Below are 21355 nucleotides of genomic sequence, written 5' to 3' on the forward strand. Positions count from 1 at the left end.
TCAGAAAACTAACCTCGTCTCCTGGCTATTGCTGCATGCCGCCTGGTAAAGCAATTACAACAAATCTGGCCGAAGGGAGTGAATCCCTCAATTATTTTTCGGAGCCAATCACACGATAATGAGGTATGGCTTTCCTCCCATTTCAGAAATTAATATACACTAACAAAGCAATTGTACATAATTGAAAATACTGACTACAAACCTGAAATGGAGCAGACTCAACTAAATCTTCAGAAATCTCCATGTTACATGTATCACAGGAGCTCAACTGTTCTAACGGCACAGATGCGGCTAATTCATGGGAGGTTCGAAGTGGAATATAAACTACATTTCGGTGGAAGATTCTCCCACCATAGGCCACCTTGAACATTGTTATACCAGAGCCTTTAAGACTGAAGAATAGATAGATGAATGAAAAGTAAAACAGGAACCCAACAATAACACCCCAAGCGTCTGTGTGGTCACCTGAGGGCCAGCACAGCTGATCTTACAGACGTCACAGTAGTGGATCTGGGGGGGCTTGGGCGGCTGCTTGGGCTTCAGCTGTTTGCTCTGGAAGGGGGGCTTCTTGGTGAAGGTGCTGCCGGTCCACGCCGCTGTAGCAGCCACGGCCGCCACTGCCTGCTTCTGCTGCTGCTGCTGCTGGTAGTACGTGGAGGCTGCAGAGTACACCGCCGCCTCGTAGCCCGAGTATGAGGTACCTGGGAGAGGTAGAGAGAAGTCAATTAATATTGGGCTGGTAGCAGCAAGTTTGAATCAACAATCAAAACCACACTCCACGTCCTCACACATGGATATGTCCTACTTATCAAATAAGGTTTAAAACACAGCTATGAAATTCCACTGGATACACTAGTGACCAAAACTGGATAAACAACCGACACTCATTTAATATGAACATCACCATTATCTTAACATTGGATTTTGAAATGTCAAAACAGGGAAACTTCACAGCTCCATGTAAAAGGGTCTTTGCTCAAGCATATTGGGGAAAATCACTAGAAGATGAGGGGTAGATGAGTCATGGTGCTTACCAGAGTAGGTGACAGCATTGGTGCTATAGGTGGGGCTCTGGGAGTAGGAGGGGACTACGGAGGCTGCAGCTACAGGCTGGACGGTGGAGGACACAGGGTAGATGGAGAAGGTGGAGGTGGCAGGGCTAGGCGTAGCTGGCTTTATGGCTGTGACCTGACGAGTCTGCTGGGTCTGGGTGTATGGTGTCACACCCTGGGTGTATCCTGTTTTGGGGGCTGCAGGAGTGGGCAGCTCAGATTAGTTAAGATTTTTTGGTAGATTATACAGTATATCTACTTCAATATTAATTAAACTCAACTAATATTTGAATGCAAAGATGCACAGCAAGTTACACAACGCACATTTAACAGCATACACAAAACAAGATTTATATAGTGGAAACATTAATGACTTGGTAATCCTCAGGCATGCAATTTAAATATGGATAACAAATTACAATTTTGGAACAATGATACTAAAAATGAACTACCAGGAGGTCAATACTATGAGCATTTAATTGCATACAAATAAAGGAGTAAATAAATAAAAAAGTATTGACCTTGAAGGCTCTTCTTCCAGGTGGAGTCCCAGGGCGTGCTGAGTGTGCCTGTCTGGTAGTAGGACTCGGCCACGGTGGGTTGTGGCTGTGCAGCAGCCACCGCCCCCGTAGCTGTAGGCTGCTGGTAGTACTGCTTACTGTCATACGCTACAGCTGGAGCTGTGGAGCGCACGTACGAGTAGGTGTCCTGGAGAGGCACAGGACACGGTCAACACTTGCCCACTTGCCAACAATGTCACTTTGGCAGCTTGACAATTTCACAAAAATGAATATTGTTCAAATGCACTTAAGTATCGCTGGTGGTATGTACAGGGCTACACAATTACACAGAACAAATAGACAACAGATTTGTTGTTAGGCTTGTGTAGCTGCAACGAATAATTGAAGTTAGTTATTGAATTGTCTTTTATCTTGTTTGGGGAGGAAATTATGGGTTTCAATACATTTAGTTTGTAAGCCCCTACCCATTTCTTTCTTATAAAAAAACAAACAAAACAAAAACCAAATGTATTATGCGATCTACACTGTCACACATTCACTCGTGTTTGTCAAGGGTGTCGGAAAAGCTTTATAAATGTGTTGCTTTGTGTTAAACACAGATGACAAGTCAATAAGATTAAATATGAACTTCAATTCTTTAAGACTATTTGTCAATTAACACTGGTTGGTATACTTTCATTCCATACCACCGAAATATCGAGTCATGTCGCTAAATATGACAGAAAGATTAGATTGGGCTCGGGTTTTACTTGAGTGGATGAGAGCGGGCTGCTCAAATCTAATGTCTGCACCGATTAACTCATTGTGTGCACTGAGATAGTAGCAATAACTTTCATCACAGGTAAACTACAACATCAAATGTCATACTTGACAGCGCACACACTCCTCAGTTTTAACTGCTTGGTTTGACAGACCATTTAAGTCTAAATGTTGTAACACTACCTCAATAAAAATTATTGGAGAAAATATATTGTATCCAGAGTGTCTTTAAGGTCATGGTTGCAATAGTGAACACCTTTGACTTCTTGACACTGCCTAAAATGGCAATTTGCTTAATCAAAACACTTTTACAATAATTGGAAATGGGTGGATTTTGTGTTGCTCCCATGAGAGCAGTTATCTGGGGTGAAGCTCATTAAAAGCTGCAGGAGAGAATTTCTCTACTTCATTGAACGGTTTTCATAAAGGACACATCTGGACAACAGAGGGAGACTAAAAAGACCAACTAAGGTCCAACACCTTTTTTCAATCTGCCTTATGTAAAAAAAACTTAAATCAACTATGACATTACAGCATAAAAACGAGTGGAGATTCTCCGAAACAACTCATGAGCTACACACATGGCCTCGTGGCAGTGTTTTTACTACTATTACTCCACCTTTTCAAGCAGGCCTAAGCCCAATGTGTCTTCAGTCGGTCTCAATACAGTATGAATGCAGATAATGTTTGTGGAAATCACCACTTTTGGATATGCTTATTGTTTGCTAATCAGGAAATAACAACTAAGCATTTTGCCTATGCTCTGCTTGTCTACAGCGTGTCATGTTGCCCTGTATGTCTCCAATGTGTGACCTGTCACCACCTTTCATTATAGAAACAAACTTGGTAGCTTCGTTTTGGCTTCATTTTTCAACAAGTTACGACATGCAACAGTGGAGAAGGCCACGTCAAAGTGGCCCCAACCTTGTGGTATTTAGCCAAGGGGTTCTCACAGCCACTCTCGGCGTTGGAGAGAATCAGCCTCAGCAATATTGATCTCACACAATGGGTTGTAATTTCTTGCAGCAGGTGATTTTTTTTTGTAGATCAGTTATTCTCCAACCCTAACAGGGCAGTAGTCTTGCTGGCCGCACCGTTGGTGCCCAGCGTGATGTTGATATAAGCCCAGTTCTAGTTCTTGTCACAGGCTGCAGAGACTTGACAGTCAAGTCCCTATAGTACAGTAATTCAATCAGAAAGATGGAGGATTTATTATTCCCTTTGAATTTGTGTTGCGACTCTCAGCTGAGAAGATCCATGCATCCCATCCCCGTTGTGTAGTAGCTTGTCATGTTACCATGGATATGGTGGAGTAGATATAAGTAAGGCATTTATTTAATTTAACCAGTTAGAGCTGGAGACTTCACACGTGGCTAAATTAGAACATTTAATTAGGGCTAAATTTGACCAAACAGAAATGCCGATTCATTTGTGATTAATTCAAGGCAAACCATGCAATGAACTCACATATTTTACGATTCATGTGGATGGTACATTTCATGGCAAAAACAGCAACAAGTTTGCACCCGTTAATTTCACCAACCCAGAGAACACTTTAAGGGCCTTTGCAACCTGCCAGAAAACCATCTTGGGAAAACCCTGCCTCCTGGACGTGTTAAAACCACTGTGGGTTGTAGTTTACCTGGTAGTTCTGGGAGGTGACGGGCGGGGGCGGCGGGGGGACCTCTGGCTGGCGCTGGGCGTAGCCGTAGTCCGTGGCGGCATGGGCTGGCTGGTACCCTCCGTAGGCTGTGGCGGCGGCTGCCACGGCGACGGGCAGCGGCCTGGCTGCAGCCACGGTGGCGGCAGTGGGGGCATACGCTGCTGCCACAGTGTGGGCCGCCACGGGGGCCTGGTGCACAGTGTAGCTGGCCACGGTGGTGGGGTGGGTGTAGGCCACGCCAGCCCCCGGCTGCTGACTAGGAAAGGGGGGGACAGAAGGGCAGAGGTCAGGGGAAGGTCACACACAAGGAAAGACTCATGTTTGCGACAGCTTGGAATAAAATGACATATACAGTATATAGCCTGACAGATATCAGAGCACCAGTATTATTGGCCAATATTGGCCTTCTACAGAAATCTGTATCAGCGTCAGCCTCACATTCCGAATTGATAGAAAATCAGTAGTTTTTTCCCCAGAGCAAAACATATATATATGGATTTTTATGAATTAATAAATATACTGGCGTTTGCTGTTACTCAAGTGCCTACTGAAGTGGCTTATGTGAGCAAACTAACGTTAGCTCTTCGGAATGCAGTCAATTAGAACAGATACTAACTAAAAGGACGTTGACTGAACACGAGTTATTCGGCATACTAAGAGGAGAGAGCATATCACTCCAGTCTTAACGGCTCTGCGCTGTAAGAATTTATTGATAAATTAAACATCACCGGGTCAGTTTTTGATTTTTGGAGGGACAACAGCTGTGTATAAATAGAAGACCCATGCAATTCTGCTATGACGGATGGCTGGCAAAGAGGCATCGTCCAGTTCGGGATAAGCAGAGACAGCTACAACCAACTTCTCCGTTCTCCCAAGCAGATCAATTATTGGAAATAACAGTGGTTGGCAACCATAAAGTGCAGGGGGTATTCTAACAGTATGTTTTAAGAATGCATTTCACTGTGCATTTATGTTTTTGTAAATTAAATAACTGAGTATAACTAAAATAATTGGAGTAGGTGATCAAACTGTGTCACAAGTTAGATTGAACAGCAAATCACTGATATCAATATGCAGTGCACTGAGTTACTAGTACAAGTAGCTGTGCACAAAATGTATAGAATGTTGCTTTATTTGACAATGGAGAACATTTAAGGTCATTATTGAGATGTGGATTTTCACCTTATCAGCATTAAGCATTATTCTGCCATTGTTTCGTAAAAGAGAACTCAATAATCGTCCGATATCATTTATCTGAATTTTGCCCCCCATAAAATCGCATTGGACCCAAAAATCCAGTATTGGTCGGACTTTAACATACAGTACGTACGCACCCTGAAATAGGGGGACTATGCATAAAAGGTGTTGGTATGTGTCCATATTGGTTTCACCGTTCAGGAATTACATCAAATAAAAGTAGAGAATCTCACAGTTCAATTTCAAAATACTAACTTTTGGAGTGTAGAGCCAAAAGTAGAACAAATGCTTCACTGTCACAGTACTTAAGTAAAAATAACCCAAACTTTTTTACACATCAATGGTTATTGTGGAGATCGCCCCAGTCAGCCCAAGCCGAGCCATGTCAAAGTCTTCAGTGGCCTGCGATGTCACAAAACTGGATTTCATTTTAGACAAGAGAAATGTCAAAACATCAACACAAGATGGCTGCAAGTTTATGCTTTCAGTGTTCCAACATTTAAAATATCCCTGCTTCATGCCACAAAGGTATCTGTCTGTTCAATGTTTGCATTTGAGATTCCATGTCGAACTGGGGGGTGGTGTAGGACAGAAGATTGAAAATCCATCATACTGGCAGATTAATGCGCTAACCATGAGAGAGAGGGAGGAGGGGACTTGGATTATATTCAAAAACATAACCACTAGAGGATTTTCTGCTTTACAATATTTCAAAAGGAAGATTCTCAAATGACATACACAGCAACCACCTGCCACGTTAATTTGACAAAGACAGAAACCATTTAAAGAGAAATTCCTTCAATATTTCTGATGGCACTGATTTAGGAATGTGTTATTTGCAGCGAGATACAAGAGTCTCATCAAAAGGAATCCAGGTGTTGGGTCTGAGACAGGGGGCAAGAGTGCTGCAGAGACGATTACAAAATTCAAGAAAATCTTTGGTGTTCTCTCTCATGAGCAGTAGAGCAAAAGACGTCTCCCTGTCGGGACGTGTGCACAGACCAGGACAGAACGCCCCTAAAAACACTAAGGGCTCTCCAACTAAGCACCCACAACGCAAACATCTGAATGGCTTCTTAGACATGGGGTGGTGGGGTTTATTCAAAACAAAATAGACTGCAAATAACAGAGCAAAACACTAAATGGTGGCATCTACAGAAGAAAATAACAGAAAACAAAACCCAATACTGCAATCCCTGCTGAATTCATCCATTAAACAATATGAAAGTTGTACTTATAATAGTTCAAAAATGTGTCGAGAAGAATATTGCTCTAGTTTTTAACCGTTGGGCAATACTATTTCATACTATTGCCAAGGCTGGAGCATCAAAGAGCTCTGCATTCTGAGGGAGAGAGCATGTGTTGGAGGGAGGAGATGGAGACAGTTCGATAGATAGATGGTAGCAAAACAATTGAAATTGTTCAAGTCAAGACAAAGTTTATTGGTCATATGCACAGGATACAGTTTTAAATTGGACAATGAAATGCTTACTTTGCCAGCTTCCTCTCAGTGCAAAATTTAGCACATAAGAATAATAACACCTTTAGGTTAGACACTGTCATATGGTGGTGACCTCAACCCTTTCAGTTACTTAATGCACCTAAGGAGGGACATTATTTGTCACAGTGACTGAACAAGTGCCATCAGTATTCCTCCTATAAAGCCAAGCGCACCCAGAGGTCTGATTGCTGCTATTGGCTTTACCATAGTTTCAAATAGGCTCAAAGCCCTTCACATCTTTTTTGGTTCAACTTCTTGTTCAATGAAGCACAGTCCTACATTTACTTAATACATTTAACAAGAAATCTATTATTATATATAATATTATAAAAACTGTAAATTCTAAACATGTTAGCTATTATTTTTGCAATGTAGATAAGCTAGATTGGTTGTGTCAAAGCTCAGTCAGTGTTGAAATTAAAACCTGTGTCCCCTCCATTTCTGGGTATTAATGGCCAATATGTTTGCCTCACGCATGCATGTCTAGGCTGCAGCTTTGGAGGGGGTGCCCAGACCTTTACAGCAGGAAATATTTTGACCCTGATGCATTCGTTCACCTAAAGGCTGTAATATCTAACCGGACCCCAAAACGAAGTCCCTCATCCTCTCTACAACAAAGGCAAGTAGTCCCGTTCCCAGACACTTTCGCCTAAATGTGCCAAAGGTCTGGTGTACCAACGCGTCAAACTTGGCCTTTATTAAGCCAACAAAAACAGCACCGTAAACGACAATGCATAGCCATTGGCTTTACTTCGTATCAATCATCTCCCAGAGCACTAGCACCCCTAACGTTTCTGATTTGGAGATACGGCTCGCAGTTGTGTGATTCACTGAGATCAAATAATAACAAAATACTTCAAATCAGTAAATTCACTCCCTCTAAGGCCAGGTTTGAGTCATTGTTATTCCAGGCTTAAATGTGCTGTGCGCAATAGCCTGGGGATGAAGTTAAATGGCAAGTAATAATGTTGTCACCCAATGCAATAGGCTACCAGCTTATATTCATTGATTCCAATACATAACAAGTGTACAGTAAACATGTTATCCCCATGAATGATGTAGCGCCCCTCTATAAAAGGAGAATGATGGAGAAGCCTGTGAATGAAGCAAGACTAAAATTCATAAACTTTTTACAGTGCTTTTTACAGTGCTGTTTCCCAAATACAAATGGCTATAAACCTAGGTTACACAACTCTAGTTTCCATATTGGTATAGGCCATGTTTTGGTAATAAATTATGTTGCATAACTTCTCACAAAAATATTACTCAAATTCATTAGGCCATAAGCCTACTGCATTAGGCTACACTTCTACAGCTGCATTTGTAGCCAGACTGAAAAGTTACCGTAATGTGTAGTGCTTATTTGATTCATTATTTATATAATATATAACTTGCCTCTTACAGTTTAGCATTGACTTCTCAAAATATTGTTCCCAAATTCATAATGCTATATGCCTACGGCATTATGCTACACTCCTAGCTCTCCACTTCGCACCCTATGACGACGCGTTTAATTATCTCAAAACTCCTAAATAATCTCTATGGCGAGATGCATTTTTCCTGTAGTTGTCAAAATTGGACCAGTGTAATTTACTAAAATATCATATCTGTATGGCAAGACCCATCATTCATCCAAGTTTCATAAAAATTGTCCCAGTGGTGTCGGAGGAAAACCTTGTGACATACGAACGGACAGAGACCGTTTCATAGTCCCTCCTTAGATGTCATTGGTGGGGGACAATATTAAGTGATCTGATGGCAGAGCCAAAACCTCTCATCTGCTCTCGGCCCCTGTGCGCACACAGATCACATCTCTGCTGCTCCTGCCTCCCGACAGTCAGCCGTTACTCTGAAGTTGGCTGTAAAAAAGCAGCTTCTGACTAGTCTTACTAACTAGTGTCTGTTCTGATTCGGTTTAGCAGCTTCTATTAGGCTACAAATAAAGCTAATTACTTCTCTGGATAGATTCCCGTATTGGGCCTATCCGCTCAATACACTGTACTTACACCCGATAAGCGCAAGTGTTTTGTTTGACCTGGGGGGACGACACAACACTTTTTTTTTTTTTTTATCACACAAGGGTTAAATACTTTGTTTCAAAGATCAGCACCAACACAGACAACTGCAAAAAAAGCCATGCAGTGACGAGAATTTCGTTATTTGAACTGCAACCACAATTTGAAAGCTCAGGGCCATCTCCTTCTGTTCACAAATATACTGCCATCAACTTGAAAAGTCTAGCTCAAATCCAAATCACATCCCTGCTATCGTCAACATCCCCAAAGCTAATTCTCCTCTCTCCCAAAGTGGAATAATTTTAAAATTCCTCATTTCTGTCACACTGTGGACCCCACTGATAACTGATGGAGGCTTCAGAGGGAGGTGAAAGTGGCGTTTTTGTCCATGGGCAAGGCAGCTGACAGAGCAGAAAGTGGCATGCCCTGACTGTTAATGCCACGAAGAATAGCCTTGGCTTCCCATGAATGAGCTTTAAGCTGCAGGAAATGTGCTTGCCATGCATTTCAAAAACACTTCCAAGTACTTGCATCAAAAGAAAATTATCCCCTTCACATGCATCTAACAGCTGCTTTAGCAATAACTGAACATAATGTCCTTGATAAAAGACTGCTAAGTACAACACACCACTACCTATAGTACCCTGGTGGTGGTTACACCAGTTCTAACTAGGAAAGAAACAATAATGGTTGTTTTGAGTAAATAGTATGGTGTGTTTACAGTTAAATACAACAAAAGGTGTCACCAATGTCAACTGAAATACTATTGTTCAATTAATATTTATATCACAATACAGTAATAAGATAATGATGCATTGGCATCACAAATAACCCTATTAATCAAAGTATGTTCTGAAAGTACTGAGTGATGTGCATCATGCTGCATTATAAATGAGAATGTGTGTGTGCGCTTCTGCATCATGAAAACAATTACTTTCTACACAACACAATGTACCTGTGCATTTTAAATCAATACGTCACCATAACAACATTTTACAAATGCCTTCCTTCTTGGAGAACACCAAGGAGTCCTTGACAAATGGCTGCTGATCAGTTCTCCAAGTCGACTAGGGAGATCATTTATTGATTATCAACAATCGTGCATCATCTGTCCATTCCATATTGACTAAATTACATTTTCGTAGACTGGTCTTTACTGGAGTTAGCATTATGCCGTGAAACACTAGAATATGTAACAGGTAGAACGTATTCTACTGAAATACTGTCCAATTTGCAGCCGGAATGGGCAAAACGTATCGAATTTTACTGCATTTTCAGTTCAGGAACGGACAACGTACACTTCGAGGCCAATTCGGAATGGTATTGAAAATCTGAGCTTTTCCTTGCAACATAAGCACAACATGAGTGACACTTTGTTCCACTATTACTTCGCGACTAGCTAAAGTAAGAGCAATTTCATTTTGAAGGCAAATGTTCAGTTGCGGCCAGGACACACTGAACACCAATTTGTTTGCAAAGTAGATTGGAAAAAATAGCTCTTGCCTAGCGATATAGTTATCCAGCCATATGTCCTGATTTGACAGCCAGCTACATATTCCAACACTTCACGTATCTACAGTTGGCCACATTGGTAGAACTGCTGCATAGTTACCAGCCCCTGCCGCCCCCTCCCCCAACATGGAACACAATAGCAACCTACGAGTATCACACCGTCGTCAGGATTATCATTAACAAGGGTCGTGAGGTGATGGACCACACACTGCTGTCAATGCAAAACCTCCCTCATCTTTTGCGTTGGATCTTGTCTTACCTGTACTGCGCAGCAGCACCGTGGGTAAATCCAAAGTAGTTGCCGGTAGCCATTTTGGCATCTTCACCAAGCCGGCTGGGCACTGCAGAGGGACAGACAAGAGACATCGAGGGTAAACGCTAGGCTAGCGCTGGCTGGCTAGCTACTGTTAGCTAGCTACAGGGAAGACCCCCGCATTGCTGAAACAAGCTGAGAGGTGACCTCAAGGACACATACGACTTCAATGTATTATTACAAATCATAATCTGAAAGTCTTGGTCACGATTGGAATGAAATATTCCTGTTTTTGAACATTTACTTACCATAGGTGAAGGAGACCACTGGGCATATGGGAATCATTTGGTTCCTATTCTCTGACGAACTCTGACTCATAACCCTTCCTATTTATATGGGAAGTTCGAAGCAGGAAGTGCCGCTGTAGCGCATGCGTGGTAACGTAGTAATACATGGGTATTGTCGTTCTTGTGATATTTCTGTCAAGGTCAATATAATTTTGATTGATATAAAATATATCAATATCTGTAATAAATGGCCAGCAATATTATTTGATAAATTACACACATTTTCGGTTAGTGTTCTTTCACTAGTGTTCTGTCCCTCAAAAATACAATGGACGAGAATTTACACTTATAGATATAGCCAAATACATTACATGAACATTTCTGTCAACATTATCAAGTGCGACATTTGGAACTACAGTGATAATGAGATACTTGTGAAGTGTGTGTTTTGTGTTTGCAACTGGGATTTGACAGTAAAGGAATAAAGGCTGAGCAGCCATTGATTCTCAAGGAGTTTGCAGGATGGTGGACCCTGGTCACATTGAAATGTAGTATGCTGCTCTCACGTAAAGTAAAGTATGACATTACGTGAGAGCAGCATTACAAAAACACGAGTTTAAGCTACGTAATTTGTTTGTAAAGTCTCCTATGACAACAAAAACATAAACAACAATGTTCTCCACCAGAGGGCTTGAGGAGCGCGCCTATAGAGTTTTGCGCTCGCCTGCGCAAACGGGGAAACTTCACTTCCCACAATGCACTTAGCGACCAACCAGAGTGCTGGGGCTCATCATCATCGTCATCTTCAACACCAGCATCTCCACGCTACCCGCCGCACACATCAACCGACCCTGCTGCAGCATTAGACCCCATGTAAGACTGTTTTCTATCCTTGGATATAAATGCCATTCGTTAGGCAGATCTAATCTAGTCTGTAGCTAAATAATGGTGCTAGCCTACGGAGCCTAGCCTTTGTTCTATCTGTTCTGGAGACTTTGCTAAAGCTATCAAGCCAGGGGGCAGACAAGTGCAAGGAAAACATGTTTGTGTTTGTTACCTACTAGCGAGCTAGTACCTGTCTACCCCATGCATGTTAAACCAAACCAGCAAATTCTGCTGCTTGATTGCAGCTCATACATATTTGTCGGGATGCATATTATCACATTACAATTGTAGTACGGATGTATAGGCCACACCATATAAAGTTGGTGTTGATGATGGACAAAGTATGACAAGGCTACTTAGCTAGCAGCTATCTACTCAGCACGTTCACTTAAACGATTGAGAGGTGCAATTTCATTAGTACCATTAGAATGAGACCACATAGTTCCTGCAGTCAGTGTTGTGTAGGCATATTGTGGGACCAACTGAACCCTATTGCAAACAGTGCTCTTACAACAGGTCGACTACTGAGTTCTGCTCCCACTAAGGGGACTTGGCAGCCAGAGTGGGGCTTGAACCATAACCCTGCTGTAACAGAGCAAGGTCCTCTCTCTCACCAGGGATGGACTATGCTGCCTTGTGCCCAGTGAGCAGTGGCTCATTGACTACAACATTGTTTAGTTACTTTGTAGTCAGGACAACTACTACCATCATCATGATCAGGCTAGCTAGCTCTAGTGAATTGCTTAGAAATGGTAGAACTCAATTTGATTCTGTATGTGTAACAATTTCAAGAACAATATGTACCTCTATATTAACATGCTTTAGGCCTGTTCCCTAGACGCTGAGGTTGACATTCAGTCTGGTAAATCATGTAGGCCAGCATTTTTCAGGAGCAGGGATGTTGTCAGAAACCATTGTTGACAGTGACACTGCAGGTGGCTCTGGACAATGGCCATGGGTGGTGCTCGGACACAACACTTCATATAACTTCATGAGATGAGTATCATCGTAATGGCTTGCCAGACCGTTCGACTTAAATCAGCTATGAGTGCCCTTATCTGGTTCTACATCAAGTATCCATGTATTCACCATCTGAGATATTCATTCATCCATGAAATAAGCAATTGATGATAGATAGATAGATAGAAACTTTATTTATCCCAGGGGGAAATTCAGGTTCCAAGTAGCATACAGACATAGGGGTATCACACATAACATACACATACAACATACAACAATTGGCAGCTTAATATCCATACAAACAAACGTTATACCTGAAGCCGCGGTGGAAAACTCCAAACATGGCACTCTGCAGCTCAGGTGCATTTCCTGTGTGCAGCTAAACTAGAGGGTGATTGGCTAAACGCCATAATTGAAACCAAAGAAGCAGAAATGCAATTGAGATGCAGTGCCATGTTTGGAGTTTTCCACCGTGGCTTTGAGTATACATTTCATTTGTTTGAATTAAAGGGACACCTCACAGATTTTTAACCTCAAAATCGTTATTCAGATCACCTTACAAAAGTGTGGGCATGTAAAAACAGCTTCCAAATGCATTCTATAGATCAAAAGTTAGGTATCGCTAGTTTGAGGATTTTACCCTGAGTTGTTATTTGTGGGTAATCACGACACATAACATCACACCCCGTAGCAGGCTGGTAGGATATATTTTTAATTATACAGGCGAAATCTTACTGAGACCTGAGTCTCTTTTACAGAAGAGCCCTGTAAGAACAAGTATAGAAGGCTAGAAACAGACAGACAGAATCACAAATTGAAATATGAAATAAAAGCAGAGGGGAAAAATGGAAATCTACAAAAGAATGAATGGAGAAAAAACTGAGAAAAGAATAACAACAATGAAAAACCCTTAAATAAGCACATTAAAAAAAAAAGAAGACTCCCAACAGTTTAGATTTGAAATCAAATTACTTTGAGGTTAAAGTCGAGATTCTCAGCTTTAATTCTTAAGTTTTATTTTTTCAGACTGGTTTCACCATTTAGAAATTCCACCCCCTTTTATACATAGTCCCCCTATTTCAAGGCACCAAAAGTATTAGAAAAATGTCTTGATAGGTGTTTCTGGTTAGTCAGGTGTGTTCTGTCACGTAATTTGTGTAGGCATAAGAGGGCTGTCAATGTCTAGTATTGATTCTAGCCTTTACGTTTTACTTTGGAGTCAGCTATTGGTGTCTGTCAACATGAGGACCAAAGAGACGTCAATGAAAGTCTAGGAAGCCATTATGAGGCTGAAATATCAGAAAAATCTGAAACATACTTACCAAAATCAACAGTTTGGAACATTATTAAAAAAGAATGAAAGCACTGGTGGCTCAGCAATCGCAAACGGGCTGGTAGGCCAAGGAAGACTTCTACAGTGGATGACTGAAGAATGCTCGCTATAATTAAGAAAAAAAACTCTCCCAGAGATCAGGAACACTCTCTAGTAGATAGGTGTGAATGTGTCAGAGACTACCATCCGCAGAATATGTCACCAGCTGAACTACAAAGGCTTCACTGCAAAGTGCAAACCACTAGTTATCCAACAGGTTAGTTAGCTAAAAGCGTACCTAAAAAGCCTGCAGAGGTCTGGAAAAAGGTGTTGTGGACAGATAAGATGAATATTATCATGTACCAGAGTGATTGCAAGAGGAAAGTTTGGAGAAAAAAGGATCTGCTCAAGACTTACAGCATACCACCTCATCCTGTGAAACATGGTGCACGGGGTGTTATGTTTGGGCATGTATAGCTGTCACAAGAACTGACTAACTTGTCTTAATTGATTGTTATTGCTGACAGCAGCTGCAGAATGTGTGCTGAAGTGTACAGAAACATCAAGCAAATGCCTCCAAATTAATCTTCATCATACAGTAAGACAATGACCCCAAACATACTGCCATAGCAAAAGATTTTCAGGGCCAATAAGCGGAAAGTTCTTGACTGGCCATGTCAATCTTCAGATTTAAATTCAATTAAACATGCATTTCATTTCCCGATGATAAGATTTTAGGAAAAAATGTCCAAAAACAAAAAACAACTGAAGATGGCTGCAGTACAGGCCTGGCAGAGCCAGCATCTGGGGGGGTCAATGACTTCAGGCAGTTATTGCATGCAAAGGATTGTCGACCAAATACTAAGCATGAGTACCTTTGGAAATTATTAATAGGCAGTGTATGTGGATAACAGAAAAAAAGCAATAGATAGGAATCACATAACAAAGGACCCGCTAAAACAGTCATTTTACTTCCTGGTCTGATTTATTTAAGGTTATTTTCTAGCTTATTTGCTGAAATATTTGTTGTATTTCCTGGCTATTTAGACAACACCAACCACAAACCACTAATAACTTGCTGTTAAGTCGTGGTGACAATCAGTGTAATGTTCCTTTTATGTCGAACACTCCGGCAAGCCATTACGACAATACTTGTCGGAGCCCCAAATGTGTCCATGCACCAACATTGCTGTCTAGCAGAGTTGGTGGCTGCTGCCCATCAAAAACAATTTTGCTATAGAATACTTACTGAAAAGGCCTGTTTTAACTGGACTAAATTCAGTTTGGTATCAGAATTTAGGAATTTGCAGGTGACCCACGATATACACATTGATTTGAGCTAACCCTGATTGATGTCAAAGGTGTTGTATACAGTAAAGAGCATACATATAGGCCTATTGCTCGTTGGCCATGTGGTGGCAGTGTTGCATTTTGTACGATCTAATATATTCTTCCCTTCTCAGCAGAATGCCTAAATCAAAGGAAGTGTTGTCGACCACTTCTGGAAGTGACTCTGACAGTGAGGTGGAGACCAAGGTATGCTCCTCCGTTACCCAGGTTTCATCATGACATTTCCAAAGCTGAATAGCTTCCTGTCATAACTGATAGTTTGACGCTCACTTTAGCTCCCCTAACACATTGGTTGAAAATGGCTATGATCCTGGCATATATCTGAAGTACACTATACAAAGCCATTGGTTACATCCTAACGTTCATACAGCAACCTATTTAGACATTTTCATTATGCAAGATTAGAAAGGTGAGCTCAGCAACTGGCCTGGTAGGCCAAGGAAGACCTCTGCAGTGGATGACTGAAGAATGCTCATCATAATTATAATGAAGTAAAAAAATGTTTTTTTAAAAATGTCAGACAGGTCAGGAACACTCTCCAGAAGGTAGGCGTGGGTGTGTCAGAGACTACCATTTGCAGAAGACTTCACCAGCAGAACTACAGAGGTTACTGTAAGGTTGCAAACCATGAGTTGGCCTAAAAATACCTAAAAGAGCCTGCAGAGTTCTGGAAAAAGGTCTTGATGAGATGAAGATTAACATGTACCAGAGTGAGGGCAAGTGTGGGGGGAAAAAAGGAACTGCCCAAGATCCACAGTTTACCACCTCAGTAGAATGTTTGCTGAAGAGTACAGAAACATATTGTCTGCTCAAGTACAAGCAATTGCCTTCAAACTCATCCCATCTGAAGATGTCTTGAGTACAGGCCTGGCAGAGTATCACCAGAGAAGATAACCAGCATCTTGTAGGGTCAGTGGGTTGGACTTACAGACTTCAGGTAGTTATTGGGTGCAAATAAATGGGCGGGACTATGTACAACAAGTGTTGTTTCTAAATGATGAAACCAATATTTATACAAATACCTTCAAATAAAAGCTGACAATCTGTACTTTAAAGGTTGTAATTGGTACATACATTCTTTTACATTTAAATTAATGATATATAGACATTCATTGTTGAAGAATATTACTTAGAAATGCATTATGAGCTTAGTTTTACGGTTTTACCCCATCGCAACCTAAAATATAAGCTTGTTTTACTCAATTGTAAGCAATTATAAGCAAATAAACAATTCAATTGTAAACAAGTGTACAGTAAACATGTTGTCCCCCACAAATGGTGTAGCGTCCCTCTATAAAAGGAGAGTGATGGAATGAAGACTGGTTGTCACTGTATTACAGTGCTGTGTCCCGGTTGCACACAGAGGGGGCTTTTCTCTTGATGCGATCACCTTCTGTGATCAAAGAGAAAAAATATTTGAGCGCCATGAGGCTACCATCATACTAACTCTTATTGATATGAAATGCCAGGGCTCCAGAGTGCGACCATTTGACTTGGCTGTGCAAGTAAAAAAGAATGTTGGTCGCACCAGGTGGGAACTGCGAAAACTATCTCAGTGCTCATTGGTCTACATGATGTTTTATAACGCAAAATGTTTAATATTTATTCAGCCCTCTTAATATTCATTCACCCCTGTCATTTCCTTCTAATAGCAACCTAAGAAGCTGTGAGTGATGCTAAGCATAACATTATACATTCAACCTCAGTCAAAACATTGTTGCTCATTTTCACGTGTAGAATCGCTGCTGTTCCAAAACGATTCTCCAGTACTTTTCACCTGCTGAAGTGAAGGCCATAAGCCTACATGAAAACAAGTATTATCTGCCGATAAATGATTTGCTACCTTGATGTTGAGAAAGAAAAAGACCGACCAATCGCGCGCTGCAAGTTGTTAAGTAGTTAATAGGTTCACACCGCCATTGCAGCAGTGGTCTACCTCAATGCTGTTGCTGCAGCAGACACAAGGTGAGAAGTGCTGCCGAAAGCCACCAAAAGGTGACTTTACATGAGCTGTGAAGGATGTTTGAAAAGAGAATAAAAACATGATTTTGCCAGTCTATTACAGCAGCTCATGAATTGCAGAGATGAAGAGTGGGGATGGTTTAAATATCAGGTTATTTTAACGAGGACCAAGCAATGGGACCAACAGCAGCCTTCTCTCGTCCACTCAATGTAATAATAATAATGCATTTATTTTGTATAGCACTCTTCTCAGTACTCAAAGACACTACATTTCATGGAGAGAACAAGAATAGATAGATACATAAAAAGTAAAACAAAAGCACAGTCAGTAGAAATAACAATAAAAATAGTTAAAGACTAAAAGCAAGTTTAAAAATGTGTTTTGAGGGATTGTTGGAAGGAAGAGAGCATGCTGGATTCTTTGATGTGGTTTGGGAGTGTCCCAAAGTGAGTGGAGGCTGCCATGAAGAAAGCCCGTCCCCCCACTAAAACACTGCTCAAGTATCTTTCTATCAACAAAAACAATAAACAAATCTACTATTGACAGAAGTTGAAGTTAATTTTTTATACGTTTTTTACACGTTTGTCAAACAGCAGAGAGATGCACCACCGCTAGCTGCCTAAACCAGCTAACAGTAAGGGTTTGCAATAGGCTTATCTGTAACTATCTATCTATTGTAGCCTATCTACCAACATGACATGGAAAGCAACATACCGCCCTGTAGTATGTACAAACATCCCACCCTGTAGTATGATCTCCACTTTGTTTACTTTCTGAAGTGACAACCACTTATCCTGTGTGGCGAACATCACAGCGTCAGCACGCTCCTGTAGATTCTTCCTCGACAACATTAGAAGATACGTCCATTCTTCACCAGAGAAGCAGCAAAACTTTTGGTCCAAACACTTATCTCTCGCCTTGACTACTGCAATGCACTCTTGACCGGTCTCCCCGCTTCCACCATCAGGCCTCTGCAGCTCATCCAGAACGCTGCCGCCCGTCTGGTGTTCAATCTCCCCAAATTCTCCCATGTCACTCCCCTCCTCCGCACCCTTCACTGGCTAGCAGCTCGCAACTCGCCTATCGTGCGGCAGAGGGAACAGCCCCTCCCTACTTGCAAGCAATGGTCAGCCCCAAACCCCTGCCCAATCACTCCATTCTTCCACCTCGGCTGGCCGCCTGGCACCGCCGCCTCTACGCGGATGCAGCATATCCAATGCAGCATTGGATAAAGGCGTCTGCTAAATGCCATAAATGTAAATGTTTGTGTCATGGCGAACTGTAAAGGAGATAACTGTCAAATAGCCTTCTGTTATCCAACAGGTTACGGTCACTTTTTAAGCACTTTCTAAAAAGCACTATTCAATTTGGTTGTGTAGCTCCAGCTAGCTATAACTTCAATCAAGCTAGCCAGCGAGGATGGCAGAGGGAGGCTACAAGCACAGTTGAATCCTGGGAGTGAGTGTTGAGAAACACTAGAACTTGGCATCCTTACATGAACACTGCCCCTCTATTTCAGGCAAAGAGAAAAAGGCCAAGCGTGCCGGAGAAGCCAGCCAAGAAACAGAAGAGTGGTGAAAGCTCCCGGCCAGCTGGCTCTTCAAAGGGCGACGGCAACCATGACAACATGTTCCAGGTTGGTCCTCTCAGAGACATGGGACAGCTAATGATGTTATACCCGCTAAGCCAGCTAGTTAGCAACAGAGATGTCCAACAGTTTCCTTAAGTCAATAACCCTGGAGGTATATACTTCATCAGGTACCATAGGATTTACAGCTTCTTCGATTTAAGTGTTTAATTTCAAAATGGGATTTGCTCGCTTGTGATGTATGTGATTGGTACTTCGGGTCGTCAGTAATTTAATTTTGAACATCAACAGCCCACCCACTTGTGACTGCTCAATAGCCAATGACCAAGTTGTGTTTGACAGAGTCGGGGGTGAAGTGTGTGTGCATGCGGTGCGCATGAGTCTTGTCGAGAGACTAGGGCTGTTTTTCAAAATGCGTTCTTGCACTCTATCTAGAGCGTATAACAAGTACAGTATAGTAGGAACACAGCCTAGGTTAGGCGTAATGTTTTTTGGGGGGGGGTTTTTCATGCAAGAACAACCACAAAGAAAGAGAGACACCATTTAAAAGTAATCAGTCAATATCTCAAATGTGAATGTCTGATATCTTTGATCAAAACGGTGATATAATGACAGAAAATGTATTTCCTTTTTTTTCAGATTGGTAAAATGAAATATATCAGTGTTAGGGAATTTAAAGGCAAGGTGTTGATTGACATCCGAGAATACTATATGAATGCTGACGGCGAGATGAAACCAGGCAAGAAAGGTAATCACACAGAAAGAACACTCACTCTGCATAGTTATTAGGACAGTGATATTAGGACATGTTTTCTTCTTTTGGCTCTACACTCCAAAAGTTTGGATTTGAAGTCAGACAATTACAATAAGGTTATGTAGTTAATAGTTAAGTTAGTACACTTTTTATACACAGTGCAACTATTTCAGGGCACCAAAAGTATTTGTCGGTATTTGTTTCTCCCCTTGCCATCACTCTGGTACAGATGGAGTCAAATATATTGTGTGTGACGATGCAGCAATTGTGCACGCTTCATTTGTGCATCACAGTGAATTAAGGCAGGCTAAACCTGACCTTGTGAACACACTGACCTCGGTTGCTAGAGGGCACTAGTAAGTCTCACTTAGGCCAGTTTTCTAACTAATGCAATGCAGCTACCACTATTCTTCACACGAGGGATGGTATGGAAACTGCATTGCATGTGCTGGATTTGCACTAAACTTAATGCGTTGTAGTAAAACCAAATAAACACATTTCCACGCACTTTTTTTGCTGTGCCACTTGAATTCATTGTTGCAAACCCAATTATGGATGTGAGAGATTATTTTCCATTAAGGGGCCACTTGGTTATAGATCATCAACTGTGTTTTTCCTCTCCGCCATTCAACTTTTGTAGATTGTTGTTAGTCTCCCCAGGCCTCAGGGTAGCATTCCTGAGCAGTTTTGTTCTTCTCCATTTGCTCAGTTTGTAATAACAACCTGATCCACACAGTGTGTAATTGATTCCTATGCAAATCAGACCCTATAAAAACAAATATATTAATTCCAAAATCACATGAACTATTATTCTTACATTGAGATCAACTTATTGAGTAAATTGTTGGTGACCTTTTTGCATTTGAGAAAATTGTTGTCATAGCAAAGGGTCTGAATACTTCTGTAAATGAGGTATTTCTGTATTTCAATTGTGATACATTTGCAGACATTTCTTAAAAACGTGTTTTTGCTTTGTCATTATGGGGTATTGTATGTGGATTGATGGCAAAAACATCTATTTAATCAATTTTAAATTGAGTGAAAAGTTACATTTCATCTTGACCATTCTTACTGTATTCACTGCGTCACACCATTTATTAAAGTGTGTCTTTTTCAAATTACTTTAAGGTATTTCCTTAAACCCAGAACAATGGAGCCAGTTGAAGGATCAGATCTCAGAGGTCGACAATGCAGTAAAGAGAATATGAGCACCCTCACATGAAAAAAACAAAATCAGTTTTTTAAAAGGACTGAGTTATTTACTACTTGTCTTTTTTGCATGTGCTGTGTAATTTGTGCAGTGTGATACTGGTGTTAATGGTGTCTTTGAAATGTGTGAGTGAGATTATATTTTGTGGGTATGGTTGAATCATTCTTTGTATTAAAATGCGTAATAAAGACCAATAAGGCTCTTAAATTGTTTGTTCCATAAGTGTGTCCTCTTTTTTATTTCTCTGGATATTATGTTTCAAAAGGTACAATAAGACTGTGTACAGGCATAAGACCAATACGCCAAGTACCTGTTTCATAGTGTCCATTAGGTAAAACAATGACCCTAAACATGCTGCCATAGCAACTAGGGAATTTGTCAGGGCCAAAAAGTGTGAAGTTATTGACTGGCCAAGTCAGTCTTCTGATTTAAATCCAATTGAACATGAATTTCATTTCCTGATTATCAGATTTTAGGCAAAACGATCTCAAAACAAACAACAACTGAAGATGGTTACAGTGTCTGGTGGGGTCAATTTGTCTGAGACTTCAGACAGTTATTGCATGCAAAGGA

At 41.2% G+C, this 21355-nt stretch overlaps 2 protein-coding genes across 5 annotated transcripts in view; one reads left to right on the forward strand and one right to left on the reverse strand.

Annotated features, from left to right (window-relative positions):
* zfr (zinc finger RNA binding protein) overlaps window positions 1-10853 on the reverse strand; it is a 34105-nt gene extending 23252 nt beyond the window's left edge. For 2 of the 3 annotated variants that reach the window (XR_014554327.1, XM_083674144.1), the window contains exons 1-6: window positions 10782-10853; window positions 10480-10561; window positions 3975-4251; window positions 1574-1760; window positions 1035-1250; window positions 466-701 (exon numbers count right to left, since the gene is read on the reverse strand). Coding sequence is in view for 2 of the 3 variants with exons in the window: in XM_083674144.1 (XP_083530270.1) it covers window positions 466-701; window positions 1035-1250; window positions 1574-1760; window positions 3975-4251; window positions 10480-10561; window positions 10782-10851 (1068 nt within the window). In the remaining variant the exon portion in view is untranslated. The remainder of the gene's footprint in view (window positions 1-465; window positions 702-1034; window positions 1251-1573; window positions 1761-3974; window positions 4252-10479; window positions 10562-10781) is intronic. The other variant, XM_083674145.1, reaches the window with a different exon arrangement.
* A 678-nt stretch (window positions 10854-11531) lies between these two features.
* Window positions 11532-20983, forward strand: sub1b (SUB1 regulator of transcription b). Of its 2 annotated transcripts, none has more exons than XM_083672889.1 (5): window positions 11532-11633; window positions 15384-15453; window positions 18750-18866; window positions 19458-19566; window positions 20701-20983. In XM_083672889.1, exons 2-5 carry the CDS (start codon window positions 15385-15387, stop codon window positions 20778-20780), a joined length of 375 nt encoding a protein of 124 aa, XP_083529015.1. In that variant the 5' UTR covers window positions 11532-11633; window position 15384; the 3' UTR covers window positions 20781-20983. The 2 variants fall into 2 exon arrangements, with proteins under 2 accessions (XP_083529015.1, XP_083529016.1); XM_083672890.1 differs by having other exon boundaries at window positions 11537-11633; window positions 15381-15453.
* Window positions 20984-21355: the final 372 nt, after the last annotated feature.

This window comes from Argentina silus (assembly GCF_951799395.1).
Source record: "Argentina silus genome assembly, chromosome: 7".
Lineage (NCBI taxonomy): Eukaryota > Metazoa > Chordata > Actinopteri > Argentiniformes > Argentinidae > Argentina > Argentina silus.